The 15,157-nt window shown below is 49.0% G+C and overlaps 3 protein-coding genes across 5 annotated transcripts; 1 reads left to right on the forward strand and 2 right to left on the reverse strand.

The window, feature by feature from the left end:
* Positions 1-177: 177 nt before the first annotated feature.
* LOC129590460 (Golgi apparatus protein 1-like) lies at positions 178-6,574 on the forward strand. The gene is made up of 15 exons (XM_055485703.1): positions 178-688; positions 777-1,042; positions 1,102-1,134; positions 2,027-2,671; positions 2,733-2,916; positions 3,018-3,340; positions 3,417-3,475; positions 3,531-3,801; positions 3,890-4,030; positions 4,100-4,360; positions 4,430-4,533; positions 4,596-4,710; positions 4,767-5,336; positions 5,410-5,769; positions 6,064-6,574. Exons 1-15 carry the CDS (start codon positions 592-594, stop codon positions 6,229-6,231), a joined length of 3,597 nt encoding a protein of 1,198 aa, XP_055341678.1. The 5' UTR covers positions 178-591; the 3' UTR covers positions 6,232-6,574.
* Positions 6,575-7,005: 431 nt separating this feature from the next.
* Positions 7,006-11,165, reverse strand: LOC129590437 (caprin-1-like). Of its 2 annotated transcripts, XM_055485662.1 has the most exons (10): positions 10,721-11,165; positions 10,416-10,643; positions 9,410-9,809; positions 9,229-9,315; positions 9,082-9,156; positions 8,520-8,978; positions 8,326-8,457; positions 7,983-8,261; positions 7,638-7,925; positions 7,006-7,554 (listed from the first exon to the last, which is right to left on the reverse strand). In XM_055485662.1, the coding sequence occupies exons 1-10, from the start codon at positions 10,973-10,975 to the stop codon at positions 7,541-7,543; spliced, it is 2,217 nt and encodes a 738-aa protein (XP_055341637.1). In that variant the 5' UTR covers positions 10,976-11,165; the 3' UTR covers positions 7,006-7,540. The 2 variants fall into 2 exon arrangements, with proteins under 2 accessions (XP_055341637.1, XP_055341638.1); XM_055485663.1 differs by lacking the exon at positions 9,229-9,315.
* A 370-nt stretch (positions 11,166-11,535) lies between these two features.
* Positions 11,536-14,567, reverse strand: LOC129590408 (protein pellino-like). 2 transcript variants are annotated; one of them, XM_055485616.1, is made up of 12 exons: positions 14,211-14,567; positions 13,961-14,084; positions 13,343-13,892; positions 13,207-13,274; positions 12,934-13,150; positions 12,814-12,873; positions 12,670-12,754; positions 12,536-12,609; positions 12,460-12,471; positions 12,293-12,380; positions 12,084-12,133; positions 11,536-12,006 (listed from the first exon to the last, which is right to left on the reverse strand). In XM_055485616.1, the coding sequence occupies exons 2-12, from the start codon at positions 14,011-14,013 to the stop codon at positions 11,914-11,916; spliced, it is 1,350 nt and encodes a 449-aa protein (XP_055341591.1). In that variant the 5' UTR covers positions 14,014-14,084; positions 14,211-14,567; the 3' UTR covers positions 11,536-11,913. The 2 variants fall into 2 exon arrangements, with proteins under 2 accessions (XP_055341591.1, XP_055341589.1); XM_055485614.1 differs by having other exon boundaries at positions 13,961-14,148.
* Positions 14,568-15,157: the final 590 nt, after the last annotated feature.

Here is a 15,157-nt window from a genome sequence, read left to right on the forward strand (position 1 = left end):
CACGCTTTACAACTTTACCGGCCAACAGCTGATCTGCCGATTCCGGCAGACCAGGACAGCGGCAGTATTTTTGTGCGCGTTAGTTTCAAATGGAATTCCATGTTGAGGCTATTGGCATTCCCAACTGAGGCAACGTGTTAAAAAATGAAACGTCCACGTAAGTAAATAAGCATTATTTTCAGAACGGTATTTTTTCTGAAAAAATAATGGGTTTTTTCAAGATTGTTGGCTTTGCGGTTTCCCATTGCAGCATCCTATAGTCAAATTAAGCGTCACTTTGTTTTTTACCTACCGTAAAATGCTGCCTGTATTATTAGTGAGCAGAGCGTAGCAGAACTGGAGCTTCTGTTTTATTTGTGACTCGTTACTGTATTCTTTACTCTTTAGCTCATATTTGAGTTTTCCTTACCGCGAACATAAAAGATACAGATTAATTCCCTCATCGCTCCAGTTTTCATCTCCTGTTCATCTGTCTCTGGGTGGAGAATCGGGTTCTTCAGCTTGCGGCGTATATGATCGATGTAGAGCGGTGGATTGGTTTGGAGTGTGTTGTTGCAGTCGGATAATAATAGTACCTGATAAGCATTCCACATGTTGACCAAGTTCTTTCCCGCCTGCCTCCTCCTGTGCGGCCTATGTCTGCGGAGGACGGCAGGCCAAGGAGCGGGTATGATGCAGCCCATAGGAGGTAAGTGCGAAGCGCTGTCTTTGCCGCGGCGACCTCGTGCGTCGTCCTCGCGGGTTCCCCGCTGATCCCTCTCCTTTTCTCGTTACAGGGCAGCAAGCGCCTGCCATAGGGACCAATAACGCCGCCAACCCCCTACCGGTGAATTATAATCAGGGGGTAGGTGCGGGAAATGCCGTGACGATGGCGGCGGCGGCCGCCTCGGTGGACGACAGCGACATCATCAATTTGGCCGAGCATCCGGCCTGCGCGGCCGATGTGCGTCGTCTATGTGAGGGAATGCCCAATAAAAAGGATCCCGACGCTACCAAGGAGGCCAAGAACAGTCTGGACGTGCTCAACTGCTTCCTTGACCACGTCAGTTCTTCTTCGGGCATCCAAATTGTCCATTACTTGATAATTCCTCTCTTTTGCAGGAAGACAAGGCTGTTTCCGCCGGCTGTCATCAGGTTAGTCTGGACAATCATTATTTTTTGCTCCTTTATGCAGTAGCTCGATTCAATTATTTTTCAAGTAGTTTTTTACTTTTGATTTTTGAATTGTTTTTTCCTGAGTTTATTCTGCCGATTATATGAAACTTTCTCCGGATTTCTTTGCGGCCTCTTTCTCCTCGTTGATTTTTTTAATACTAACTGCGATGGATTTTGCTAGAGATTTCGGTGGGAATTAGTAATTTGGAGGTTCGGCTTGCGTAGCTGTGTGCGATCGTTACCGGATGTTTTCAGTTTATGGAGTTGTTTACTCTTCTCACAATCAGCGTTAGTGTACGTAACAGGTCTTTATCTGGCAGAAACACTTGGCAGATGCTTAGCTGAGCAGCCTAACATAGTGCACACTTTGCGCGAGCGCAGAAGTTACCCATGAAGGGCTTAAGGCTGATTTTCAAACGTTTTCCGTGACGAGGCAGACTGCAGTGGCGTCGCAAACCGGTTTTCGGCTCACGTGTGTTGTTTCAGTTTACACACAGGAAAAAAGTAGCCGCTGATGTATAAGGGCATCGTGCGCTGATAATCTCTTTTATTTATGTTTCTGGTTAAACTTTTTTTATTGTTCTGGAAGGTAACAACTGAATAAAGCAGTCCACGATTCCACAATGTCGTACAAACCGTAATATGCGTTTGGTTAAAATTTTGTAGAATTACAGGAAAGCACTTTTTAAACTCTTATGCAATGTTGATGGCAACGTTCCTATGGCAGAGAGATAATTTTGTGACGAAATGATTTCCTGATGTATTCGAAGTTTTAAAACCTTTTGTACATCGTGGAAAAAATAAATAAAAAATTTGATAAGACAGAGTGAATATTATTATTAGTGTGATTGATAATACCGTGTGGTTGTAGATCATGTACGATTTTAAAAAGAACATTACAAAAGATCCACGGATTGCCAATATTGCCGACGCCCAGTGTAAGGACGACCTGACAAAAACTCACTTGGCGACCTGCGCCAGTTTTCGAAAGAGTGATCCCGGCCACTTCATCTCCTGTGTGGTGGAACACAAGGACGAAATCACCGACGAATCTTGTCTGGCCTTTGTGAACAAAGTGGCCGTTGTAATTTTCTCCGACTTCCGCTTTGTTTCGCCCTTTATGAACGCTTGTGCCGCAGACCAGGAACGACTAAAATGCAAATTCCTGGACAACGACGGGCAGTCCAAAGGCGGGCATTCGCAGGGCGCCGTTGTCCAGTGTCTGCTGCACGAAATGCAGCAGCTGCAACGCAAAGCCCTGGAAGCGAAGGCCAACCAACAGGATGGTCAGGGTTTGCAGCAGATGCCGTCGCCAGAGAATCAGCTAGCGCCGGAATGCGCGCACCAGCTCATGCGTTTGTTGGAACTGCAGGCTGACGATTACCATCTGGATCGGGCACTCTTCCTGGCGTGCCGGGATGACCGGGAGACCTTCTGCCGGGATGTGCAGGCCGGACAGGGACGGGTGTATCAGTGCTTGATGCGGAGTATTAACGAGGCGCGCATGACCACAGAGGTAGGATCATGCGCCTGCTGGTTGCCGCGCGAACATAACAAACCCAAATGATGTGTTTTAGTGCAAAGCCCGGTTAGAAGAGCGTGAAGTGGCTGCGCAGACCGACTACAAGGTGGACTACGGTCTGGGGCAGGCCTGCAAAGATGAGATCTCACGCTATAACTGCGTGCCGCCGTCGACGCATCCACAGGAGTACGGCATGTCCTTTATTATCCTCTGTTTGGAAGATCCCATGCGCAAAGAAGGTAGGTAAAATTTCTACTTGTTGATGATCCATGTTTTAACGGATAAAGCTCGTATTAATTGGAAACGGACGTCGTTACTTTACTGATTCTTCTTTTACCAGCTCAACACCAGGTCGGGCCCAAATGTCAGGACGCCATGCAGTACCACCGACAGGCTTTGATGAACGACCACAACGTATCGCCAAATATTTTGGTTTTCTGCAAGACGGACATTGAGCGCCACTGCAGCAAGAAGGGCGTGCAGCCGCAAGCCTATGTGCACTGTTTGATGGGCGCCGCTCAGCCCCATTTGCAGAAAGGCCCGAACGGTCAAGCGGGCAGTTACGCGAGCCAGTTGGCGCCCGTCTGTGAGCGCGAGCTGAAGGAGCTGCTGCTAACGGCCGATCCGGCCAGCGATATGAAAGTCGATCTTGTTTTGTATCAGGTAATGTCTTGATGAAGGCATGTTGCCCAGTCCCAACCATTGGTCTGTTCCTAATCGTGACCCACCCCTACCTTAGGCGTGTGCCAACGTCATCCACAATCGCTGCGGAGGGGACATGCATGCGGCCGCGCTACAGTGAGTCATGGTTTGCATAAATGTCACATGTACGATACCGTTGCGGCTGTTGTAGTATGATGGGCTGTTTGATGGAGAACATGCATGCCCAGGAGATGACGGAAGACTGTGAAAAGCGCCTGCTGGAATCCCATTACTTTATGACACGGGATATCCGTCTGGATACGGAACTCTTCCGTGCCTGCAAGGATTCCGTGGGCAGAGTATGCGGGTTGAAGGATGACTGGTTGCCCCAAGAAAAAAACAGGCAGGGGCCGGACGTCGGTCCCATTGTCTTCGGCTGTCTGTACCGGCACGCAGTTATCCCGGAGCCTGATAAAGACGGGGTGGGGCTAACTTTCGTGATATAGTTGTTCGCTGCTATGCGGCGCTGCAGCATAGTGATTCAGCTAAATGATTTGCTTTCGTGTGCAGTTGTCGGATCAATGCAAGGCTAAAGTTTTCGAGATGTTACACCAGCGTGCCGTCGCCCGCGAGCTGCCCCCGAAGATCGATACGGATTGCATCCACGATCTGGCTTACTTCTGCTCTGACAGGCCGCCCCGCAAGGGTCAGGTACATGGAAATTCTTGTTATTTGTTGGGATTCGTCGTTTTGACCATATTAAAATTGTCTTCCGAATAGGAGATGAACTGTCTGCAGGATAATTACGCTAAACTGCAGACAGAGTGCAAGGCCGCCGTGCAGGGGTACTTGCAGGCCGTCAACAAAGACGCCAAACTGAGCGCCACGTACTACAATTGCGCTAATATGCTGGAGAAGTTCTGTCGCGGGTCACTTGATCAGGGTTCTACTTTTGACGATGCCATGCAGTGCCTGATCCCTTACAAGGAAGATGTCGGGATGGAGAAAAATTGCAAAGCTGAGATTGAGCACTATCAAATGGTCAGTTGCAGCGAGGCCAGTGTCTCCGTCAGGCAGCTATAAAAATAACCGGTGTGATTTATTAAACAGGTCAACATCCAAGAGTTCAATCTCAATTTCCGATTCAAGGAAGCTTGCAGAGTTGACCGGGAGACTTTTTGTAAAGGTCCAAATGGACAACCACTAACTGACATGTACGTTTAAACGAGTGCGTAACGTGCAGTTAAAATAGCCTAATTTTTTCCCGTTATGGCAGTGGAGAATTGGTGGTTTGTTTGAGCTCTCTCAACCGTGAAGACATTGTCAATGGCGCAAAACCCCGCATCAGCGACGCATGCCGGAAGCAGTTGCGGAGTGAACTGCTGACCCGGGTAGATGTGGCTTGCGGCTGTTGTTAGTGTAGTGTAGCTAAAGGGAGGATTTGCAGGTGGAGAATGTGGAGCTTGATCCGTATATCAAGAAAGTGTGCGGTAATGACATTGACAAAGTCTGCCGCATCCCCAATCAGCTGGATACGCTAGAGTGTCTGCGCCGTCAAGACCCAAAGACACTGTCGTCCGAATGCGCTGCCGTCGTTTTCAAGGTAGAGATGGTGCAGGCCGCCGAACCCGAAGCCGATTTCGCCCTGCTGAAGGCCTGTAAACGAATGATCAAGAAGTTCTGCCCCGACGAGGAAACCACCCAGGTGCTGACCTGTTTGATCGGGGTCAAGAAAGAGCCGGAGATGGACGACAAATGCCGCAAGATGATCATCACGCGCCAGATGGAGGAGGGCAAGGATGTGCGCCTCAACGCCGGACTGTTCAAGGAGTGCAAGAAGGATATGGATAAATTCTGCAGGACTGATCTGGAGAAGTTGGGCAGTCGCAAAGTGGAGGCACCGGAGCTGGAAGCGACCATTGTTGAGTGTCTGCGGCGGCACCGCAAACAGATCAGTGGCGCTTGCGATAAGCAGATCACCACGCTCTTCAAGGAGGTGGTCTCCGACTACCAACTGGTAGGTCTGCTTCGTATTTGGCTGTTTGTCTGTTTGCATTTTTCGCGGGTTGCAACGGTTGGCTGCTGAATAGGATAAAAATTTGGTGGAAGTATGCCATGAAGAGATCTTGAGCTGCCATAAATCGGATGACGAGGAGAAGGGCGAAGTGGTGGAGTGTCTGAAGCAGCAGTTGAAAGCAGGTAAAATGCGGACGCCCTGTGCGCTGCGTGTCTCACATCTGGTAGCCGAGGGCAAGGCCGACCTCCACGTCGATCCGCAGCTGTTTTCTGCTTGTCACGATGATCTTCGAAAGTTCTGCCGAGAAGTGGATGCCGGCGAGGGTCGACAGTTCCAGTGTCTAAGCGCTGCGCGCAGTGACGGCCACAAACTGACAGTCCAGTGTGATAGCAAGCTCAAGGAGCGGATAGAATTTGTCAAGTATGCTACAAAGGTCAGTTCCATTTGTTTTCTGCATCCAGCTTTTGCTACGTCTGTGCTTGCCCTTTTTGAGTAACTGACTGATTGGTTTGGATTTTTGAAAAATTCTGCTAATAATAAACTTCAGTATTAATATAAATTAATAATCCATTATCAGGTACTTGCCAGTGCTACTTGGTTATCTGGTTGGATGGTCTGCATTTTTGATTTATCGTAGAAATTAATATTTTAATTGTTTTTGGAAGTTTTGTATCATAATTATTTGTATAGTACTCGTATAATTAATCTGATGTTTTCGGTTTCACAGGATGAACCCATGGACAACATCGGGCAGATTGTGGACGCCGTAGTGGATAGTCCGGCACGGCACTACGTGTTTGCTGTGCTGGGTGGAGCTTTGTGTGCAGTTCTCTGCATTGGCATTTGCTGTGGCCGGGCCACGAAGCGGGTGCGGAGGGAACTCAAGAATCGATGAGGGACGGTCGTTTGTGCAGAGGGAGGGGATGGGAGAGGGCATCGTGCCAATGCATGTTGTGTCACACTTCGTCAACACTCACAAACTGAGATAAATGCAGAGTGCAGACAAAGAGAGATGAATTGAATTAATTTAACGATTCCAAAGGTGTTTTTCTTGGCTTTTCTAATTAACTCGAGTCTTCTACTATTTTTGCTGTTTTTATCTTTTTGAGCAGAGCGAAATGTTAATCGTTTGTCCATGTACGCAGTCAGTCGAAGATGCGTGATGCCGTCGCACTTGCTTGGATCTGCTTTTATCTTAGATTTTTACCGTTGAAACAAAAAAAGTTTAAGTTTTGTGATCCTTCGATGCGCACTGGGGTTACCGATGCATTAGCAAATAGCCGGTAACTGCAATCCTCATCCTTTCGTTGCCACTGTGTGCTTGTTGCATGTGGTAACTTAAAAAGTTTAATTCTCGAAAATAGTAAAAGTTCGTGAAATTCGCAATCCCAGGATCAGATTCTAAGATTATCAAAACAGCACAGCAATCGCGAAATCAACATCTACTTGATAAATAATACTAAATTAATCGACAACTGAATCTGGTGTCACCAAATTACCAACATTGCTGTGACTGGATTCCCAGTTGACACTGCCCAATCGATCATGCGGCTTCCACGCCATCAATTGGAGTACGGAAGTCTGGATGTTATATTCGTAAACGCCAGCGGTGAAATTTGAACTGCATAGCAGACCCTAAGGAAAGCCTTTTTACAGAGTAATCTTTATTTATCGAGAAAGCTTCTCCATGACGGTACAAAATAGCAGAAGCAAAACATTGCAGAAAAGGTGAACTAAACAGAAAAGAAGCAAGAATTTTGTAAATCAGTTTAATGTAATTAGGAGTGAAAATACACTACTATTATCAAATCGATCAACCAGTCAATCAATCCATTCAACTAACCAGGCCGACTGCGGAGTTAGTGAAGAAAGTGCTGAGAAAGAGGGACTGACTAATCGTCGAACACTCACCAGTCAGCCAGCCCGGCCGCTGACTACCGACTGTCTGGACACACACTGGCGGTCGGGCAGCCGACAGACAGACAGCGCCAGCCAGTCAGCTGCATGAAAAACAAAATGACGTCCACACGCAGGGGCCGCCCACACCGGCACAAAATGAATGGCGTCCGGCGGCACACAGCACCGACGACGACAACAACCAACACAGAAGAAAGAACAGTTAACGCACACTCAATCCCGTCTGTTCATGCACATCAAGACAGACAATCCTCAACCCGTGGAATCTCGTGGAAGCCGAGAGCAGCTCACATGTAGATATCTGTCGAACACCGTACATCATTAACAGAGTTACAAAGCAGCACAGAGAAACCAGCGTATGTGCATCGTGTTACAACAACTTACTGCCGGTACGGCGGTTCCCGCGGTTGCGGTCATCGCGATCACGTTCGCGTTCCCGCTCGCGGTCCCTGTCGCGGTTGCGATCGTAGCGGCGGTCCTGCTCTAAACCGGTACGGCCCTTAAAACCGGGATTGGGCATGTGGAAAAGGCCGTAGTCGGTGTGGCTGTCGTTGGTGGGGCCCGCACCGCTGCCCTTCTCGCCCATCTCCTTCCCCATCATCATGCTATTTTGCGAAGACGAGGACGAAGTCAGCATGGCGTCTCCATTGCCGTTGTGCTCAAAATCGTTGCCTGGCAGATCAAACAGCATGCAAGATACACCGCAAAACTCCAGAACGGACAACTCACTGTTTCGATAGGCATTGCGATTATCACCAGGGTAGCGCCCCATCGGCGGTACACCCCCTCGCGACCCCTGACCGCCGCCGCCACGTTCCATGTTGCGATCGTTGTGGAAACGCCGTCGGTCATCCATCCTGCCGCGATCGTTGCTATCGTCCAAACTGCGCCGGTCGTTGCGCATCGGCGGTTCGAAGCCTCCGCGACCCCCTCGATTCATGCCAGGGCGGGCGCCCGCACCGCGATCGCGATACCCGAAGCCGTTGTCCTGATCACGCCGCTTGTACACTATCGACATAACGACATTGCGCAATCATGCAAAAAGAGTCGACAAATCATAAACAACACGCACAATCATCACCGAATCCGCGGTTTTCCTGATTATCAGCCGGGGAATGGGAACGAAAGGCATCAGCACCGCCCATCAGATCTGAGGCATCTCCATCTGGATTCTTGGGATCAAACGTTCCAATACGTCCGCTTTCTGTCAACATAAAACATCCTTTTTTCGACATTCATTCAAGCATCCACTGTTCGACCACTTACGCCATGCGCTCTGCCCTTGAGCAACGGCATTGTCGGGTGGGAGAGGCGGCCGCGTCATCCGCTGCGGCGCCCCGCTGCCAATGGCCCCCACATGTGCTCCCGGTTCTTCCTTGACGTCCATCATCAGTCCGCCAAAGGAGCCGCTTCGTTCGCGGTCCCGGTCTCGATCGCCGACGGAACCGTGGCCACTGCGGTTGGAAGGGACGAGGTTTGGTCCGTGGCCGTGGAAGGCGCCCAGTCCCGCCGCGCCGCTGCTGACGGGGAAAGCGTTGGCAGTGGACGCGGCCGCCACCGGTACCGTGGGGACTATCAGAGGAGGAACGCTGACGTTGGGCGCGCCCATGGATGACTGCAAGCCGCCGCTGACAGGTAACGCGGCGGCGCCTAGTGGGACAGCAGAAGGAGACAGCCCGGTATGCGGCACTCCAGCCGAGGAATTGGCCACGATTTGCTGCTGCCCTGTGTCACAACCAACATACTCGATCTATCTCACCATCATACAAGTGCAGCAGTGATAGGTGGAGGATTATAAACCTCCGTCATGAGAAACCACGGCATTTACCTGGAACAACGGGAGGAACCATGCCGGATGAAATCTTGCTGTTAACAAACGACATGCTGGACCCATGCTGGTAATCTACAATTCACACCCGACAAATCAACCCACGATTTAACGGGACTAGTACCAACACCGTTATGAATGTTTTACCCGGCGGCGGAATCACAGGTACAGCACTGGGAACGTTTGACATCACTTGACTGACACCGGCTTCTTCACCGACCACAATCACGCTGGCTAAGCAAAGCCAATACACACGGTCACAAGCAGCCACAAAGCAACATGCACTACGCTCGCAATCTTTCTCTTCACGACCATTCAAAGCGCGCACCTGCTGACTTGAAAGAGCTGGCCTGCTGCGGCGTGTGAGTGACAACACTGGGCGACTTAATACGGGCGTCTTTTTTGGCGGCACCGGGCGCTGCGACATGGGGCTCCGTCGGCAAGGCCAAAGGGGAGCGAGATTTACTGTGAAGGACATCGGGATGGGAGGCGAAGAAGGGGGAGGCCAACAGGACGTCCAAAAGCTCTTTACAGCCCGTTAGCTCCTTCCCGCTGGGCGTGACCTGCAGGGAACGCCCATGGAGCAGATGACACTGCTGCTCCGTCACGAACTGCAGGTGTTCCGACGAGGCTCTCCCACCGGAACCCTCCGGGAGGAGGTCCGACCGGAAGGGGAACAGCAGCCGCCGTACTTGATCCACCTGCTCCCGGCAGTTCTCAGGAAGTCCCTACACACGTAGACAGATATTTTTAACGCATAACGCTTCATCTCTGAGCCAGCGACAAGTTCAGATAGCAAATCGGACGCCACTCCAGAGTAATGGACAACAAGCTGCTTAGCAACGGCACGCATCTAGCTTCCTTTAAAATTTTCACAATGGACTTCCACAAGATTTTCCAGTAAAAAGTGTAATTAACTTCTGGAGTCGTCTCCAAGAAACGGAATTTTCCATTGTTAAAAGAGTGCTTTAGAAAAAAGCTGTTTAACGTGAATAACGTCACTAAAAAGACTCAAGAACAGACTTCCCCGAATGGAGCTAAAATCACTCCAAAACATTACAAACCATCCCTCCGCACACCACATTCAAAAATCGGTAACAAATGCCTTAATCTAATGGCTTAATGTAATTAAAATATAATGCAGGAAATTGTCGCAAAAACATCAAATCTCTGATTTCAAGGTAAACAAAACTTCCGTAAATTTTTAAACTTATGTCAATCGTACTTTAAACATTCAAAAAGGCCATCCAGGGCATAAGATGCAAACTGCAAACAAGAGATTTGGCAAGAACTGAAGAACCCGAGTAGTTCCCGTCAGTTCTACCGTCACCTACCTCCGTCTCCTGGATGACATCCATGAGAACATCGGGCGACTCTAGGGCCATCACCACCGCCCGGTATCTCTCGAGATCGAGGAGGCGATCGTGTTCGGCCTGCTGTTCCTTGCGGAGGATCTTGCGGTAGCACTTTTTGATGTCTTCCGCGCAGACCATGAACTGCTTCTGCAACTCCCGGAACGTCTCTAGCTGCTGGTTGTTGTCTTCGTACCGCGCCAGGGATTGCTACAAACACAAGTGGTTGAGTGATGAGACGCACAACTGTCAAACAAGGCTGCGATCGCATCGCCCGGGCTCCTCACCGCCTGGTCTTCGTTTAACGGTTTTCCGCTCTTCTGCACTTCATCTCGCAGATTGTCCAGTTTGGACTTCTTCTTCTCCATATTGCGGATCTTTTTATCGATCCCCACCAGGGCGCTCTTGATCGGCTCAATAATGGGCTCCACCAGATCGTCCATGGAGCTGCTGGCTGACACGCCAAGTTTGTTGTTTATAACATGCGCAGCAGCACTGCTCACGCTGCTGCTCAGGCTGTTCGCAGACGCACTCGCTGCCATCGTGATCGCGATGGTCGCACACCCAACACACTCCTACTCCCAGAACAATTCACTAGCAAAGTAAATGTCAATAGCTGTTGCGGAAAAAATCAGCAATTATCAAACGGAAATTAAAATGATCACACATAATTTATAAACAGAAATCAAGAAAACAAGACGACTGGAAATTAGTGCTCGACGTGCTGGCTGTGTTGCTCATACACGGAAGTCACTGGTCAAGTCAGCGACATTCAACAGTCCCGGTGCGAGTATGGCTCAAGCAAGATACTCGAACAGGGTTACGATGTCTACCGCCGCATACTGCAAATGACACATTAACCTTCCGGATGAGTCGTGCGGCCACTTGAACCTAAATTTAAGGTAAAATACGCAAATGCTTTAAGTTGCGTACGCGTAAAAGAAGTTACTTAACAATTTTACGTTAGTTTCCAATTTCGCTAAGAATTTTTGCTATAGTGTGAATTCCGAATTACAGAAAAATTTCCGACCGTGAAATCAAGCGGTATAGCAGCTCTCCTACAAAACATCCCTGGCGGTTTGCTCGGTAATCACCAACGAAGGCAATGATATTCTCTTCTTAATCATAATTTTGCAACAAGTAAAACCGCTTTCCAAGTTTCCACCCACGAAATTACAGGGTAAGCAGAAAACCGCAGAGCGTCAAAAAGGGGAAGGGGCAACGCTATACAACACGTGACTAGTAAAAATACTAATAAAAACCGCACCCCTGCCACAACCCACCAATCAACCACTAACACCTCCCGAATTTCAGACAAAAAAGCAAAACCAGGAAAAACTCTGGCTGTCCACCCGCGTACAGCATTTGGTCCATTTGCCACAAAAACATCAATACACTAAACTCAGACATTCATCCATCCATTAATCAACGGAGCAGTACCAAGGGGCGACTGCATAACGGGCACCAGTTAGTTCACGGCTCATGGGAAGATGATACGCACAAAGGGACACTTGGTGTCCAGCATGCTGATGCAGAAGGGGCACGCCGCACTGGAAGGCTTATACGCACTGGCCTGCAAATTTTTAATTAATGCAAGTCAACAGCAGCTACGTAATCATGGCATGCTCTATGGGAAACGGATGAGCCTACTTCGTGCGGGAAAGAAATCCGACTCCAATATTCGCACGTCTCCAGAGGAGCTGAAAAAGATCTGTTAAAATTTCCTTCACGAAAAAACAAAATTTATTTTCATATGCGAATAGTTTATTACCTAGGCCGCTTAACAAAAGCTTATTGAATTCTGTTAAAAAAATTAGCGCTTTCTGCTTTATAGAATTTTTGGAAATGTTATCACTGACCCATATGACCGCAGGGATTGAAAGCATGGGTTGGATCCGTGTTCGAGCTAATATAGAAGCCCGGCTCCATTCCCATACATAACCGAACCTGAATCAAAAATCTGAATGTAGCAAGAGTTTACGCAATTAAACCAAATCCCTGCAGGTAGAAAATAGTCCGCACGTACAATGGTTCCATCCTGCAAAATAACAATTACCATACATCAATAACATCAGCACGAAAGTAAAAAATACCAAACGTACTTTAAAGCATATAGGACATTTCTTCAGTTTGTTGGGCTGATCGCCCCAACCATGGCGCCCTTGCACGTGACCGCCTAAAAACGGGATACACCAAATACATCTGCACTATAATTGAATTGTTATATTCCACCAACATGTCATGTAAATGTAAGGCTGCTCGTTGCTTCGGATGGCGGCCGGATTGCGCTGTTTGGGAATGACCAAAGTGTTCATGCCCACCTACAACAGAACGATTTCGTCAACATCAAGCCGGAACTCAGGTCATTAGGCACTCCTACCGGACACTGTGGCCGATCAGCATTCAGCAAGGCCAAACGATCTTCCAACTGGCGGACAGTCTAAGAATCACCAAAAGGTCAGTTCATTTATGACAAAATGCATAGAAACACGTTTCTCACCGGTCCCTGCTCCAATCCGTCTCGGCTGCGGAACAGCAGCGTTACGCCGCAGAGATCAATTAATGTGCCGTCGCGCAGCACGTTGCTTTCGTTAGCCAACGGCTGACCGCGCACTTTAGCCGATCGACTGGATCGCAGCGCTAATACAGAGCCGCGCACCGACACCTCCAACCACTGCGGGGCCTCGCCACTCAAATCGCCCCATGATGGAGGATGCCTGGGAAGACACACTGTTACAGCAGAAATCATAAATGAGAAAAACCTTGTCCGTACCATATGAGAACACCGTTTGTGGTCAATCCATCCATCCCGCCCTCCGTGATCCATTTGGGGGCTTTCTCCTGCAAAAAATAGTTGTGTTAAACACATTTCCAGTTATGAGCCTGTGAGAAGTTCAAGAAGCACGGACCCCCAGCGATATATTGCGGTGGTTGTCGAACCCGGCGGCCAGCACCCGCGGGAGGAAGGGCGGGGTGCGGTTGACCAGCAGACGGCAGGCGAAGCGGGAAATCGTGCTGTCGCGCTGCTGATGTTGAGCGTGATTGTTGGGGTGAGCATGGCCGGCCGGCGCGGAGTGCGGGTGGCGGGCGTCGGAGGCCACTTCCTCGGCGTCGGCGTCCAGACAGCGGGTGTCCTTGACGGTGACGTCGATGGGGCGATCGGTGGAGCGGCCCACCTGGAACATGTCGGTGAAGGGATCGGACTGGTACTCGTGGATGGTGGTTTCCGTCTGAGATTTCACGTAGGAGACGAAGTGGCGCCGTTCCCGCATCGACTGCGACATGGCCGGGTCGGTGACGACGTAGTGTCTGGCTGAGGGCACCACGCCGTTGGGGCGGGCTTTGCGCCGCAGCAGGTAGCGCGTGGAAATCATGGTGACGGCCGACGCCGCGGCGGCTGCCGAGGAGGCCCCCGACGGCCCGTTCTGCAGGTAGGGCACGCTGTCCGACCCGTTATACCTGGCAAGACAGACCCTTTCAACGTATCCCATTCCCCAATGCACATTACGCAGAATCAGTCCACCTACCCCAACACGATCAGCTGCCCGTACACATCCTCGTCTAATCGCGAATTCTCCATTTTTCAAGTACGCCTCAGTGCGTCATCCGCTGACGCTCCTTCGCTTCTCTTTGGCTACTCTATCCGCATACCTGTTGATGCGTGCAGAATGACAACCAAATAAACTTCCAGTTGTAACATTGTTGTAAACAAAGCCTACAAAGGCTAATTAATGTGAACAGTCAACAGATGGTGACAATATGGAACTCCGTACGTACCATTTTCTTTCCGGTCCCTTTTTCCTACCAACCCTTCATCACAAGAAACTCTTACCCTTCCCGATTTTATGATCATATAAAACACAGAGATCGATGACTAGATAAAATCCAAAATCTAATCCTGTGTTATAATCCCAGAAGAAATCCTTTAATCTACTTTGCCACTTAAGCTTGGCACCGTCATGCTCCAATTGCGCGCGAACAGCAAGAAGGTTACCACAAGAACAACAAAAAGACACAGGAACCGGAAAAATGATCCGGAAAAATCTCCTACGAATGTAACGAAATTTAACGCTCAAATTCGTTTTGATTGTATAGCACTCGACCTAGAAACAAAACTAAATAGTGAAATTTGAAAATAATTATTATGTACCATTGTACCTGCAGCAGATGCAAATCCAGCATGAGAGTTGCAAGTACTGCAGGGAATTTTGACTGGAGTCGTTTACCAGTAAACTGTACTTTCGTAGAGAAAATAATGGTATGGCGCAAACTAAGCCTTCCCGGTAAGCAGAGAAAGGCCTTTGATCTTTGCCGTCCATTTCTTTATCTTTTGCGACAGAAATTCTCATTCCTGACCGATGAAAAAATCATTAAAATGCCATAACACGCTATCTACGGTTTTTGTCATGTGCGAGGGCATGCGGGATGTTCTTGTACAGCCACTTTTTTGAAAACTGTTTGCTTTCCATTGTTTTCAGATCTTTTATAAAATTGTCTAAAAGTCATGTTTTCCAGTCAAACGAGCACCAACCATTGAGACGAATCAGATGACTCACGGCAAGTAGCATCTACCGCAGCCGCCCTGGGGCGACTGTATCTATAATATTCAGCGTTATTTCCTGTTCCCGTCGTAGACTCGTCACCACAAACTGCTAAGTCACAGATTTGTTTTTCGCTCCAGCTCTTGCTGCTTTGCTTTGCTGTATAAAATGTTTACCTGTGTC

The sequence above is a fragment of the Paramacrobiotus metropolitanus genome, unplaced genomic scaffold (assembly GCF_019649055.1).
Source record: "Paramacrobiotus metropolitanus isolate TYO unplaced genomic scaffold, Prichtersi_v1.0 Parri_scaffold0000040, whole genome shotgun sequence".
Classification (NCBI taxonomy): Eukaryota; Metazoa; Tardigrada; class Eutardigrada; order Parachela; family Macrobiotidae; genus Paramacrobiotus; species Paramacrobiotus metropolitanus.

Excerpts from the sequence above, each read along its gene's own strand:
- LOC129590408 (XM_055485616.1), bottom strand. The coding sequence starts at position 14,013 with ATGGAGAATTCGCGATTAGACGAGGATGTGTACGGGCAGCTGATCGTG. Across the intron at positions 13,893-13,960 it reads GGGCAGCTGATCGTGTTGGG|GTATAACGGGTCGGACAGCG; the intron begins GTAGGTGGACTG and ends CTGTCTTGCCAG. Across the intron at positions 12,007-12,083 it reads GGATTTCTTTCCCGCACGAA|GCCAGTGCGTATAAGCCTTC; the intron begins GTAGGCTCATCC and ends AAAAATTTGCAG.
- LOC129590460 (XM_055485703.1), top strand. The coding sequence starts at position 592 with ATGTTGACCAAGTTCTTTCCCGCCTGCCTCCTCCTGTGCGGCCTATGT. Across the intron at positions 1,135-2,026 it reads TTTCCGCCGGCTGTCATCAG|ATCATGTACGATTTTAAAAA; the intron begins GTTAGTCTGGAC and ends GTGTGGTTGTAG. Across the intron at positions 2,917-3,017 it reads AGATCCCATGCGCAAAGAAG|CTCAACACCAGGTCGGGCCC; the intron begins GTAGGTAAAATT and ends TTCTTTTACCAG.
- LOC129590437 (XM_055485662.1), bottom strand. The coding sequence starts at position 10,975 with ATGGCAGCGAGTGCGTCTGCGAACAGCCTGAGCAGCAGCGTGAGCAGT. Across the intron at positions 9,157-9,228 it reads ACCTGTGATTCCGCCGCCGG|ATTACCAGCATGGGTCCAGC; the intron begins GTAAAACATTCA and ends TGTGAATTGTAG. Across the intron at positions 8,979-9,081 it reads GGTTCCTCCCGTTGTTCCAG|GGCAGCAGCAAATCGTGGCC; the intron begins GTAAATGCCGTG and ends GTTGTGACACAG.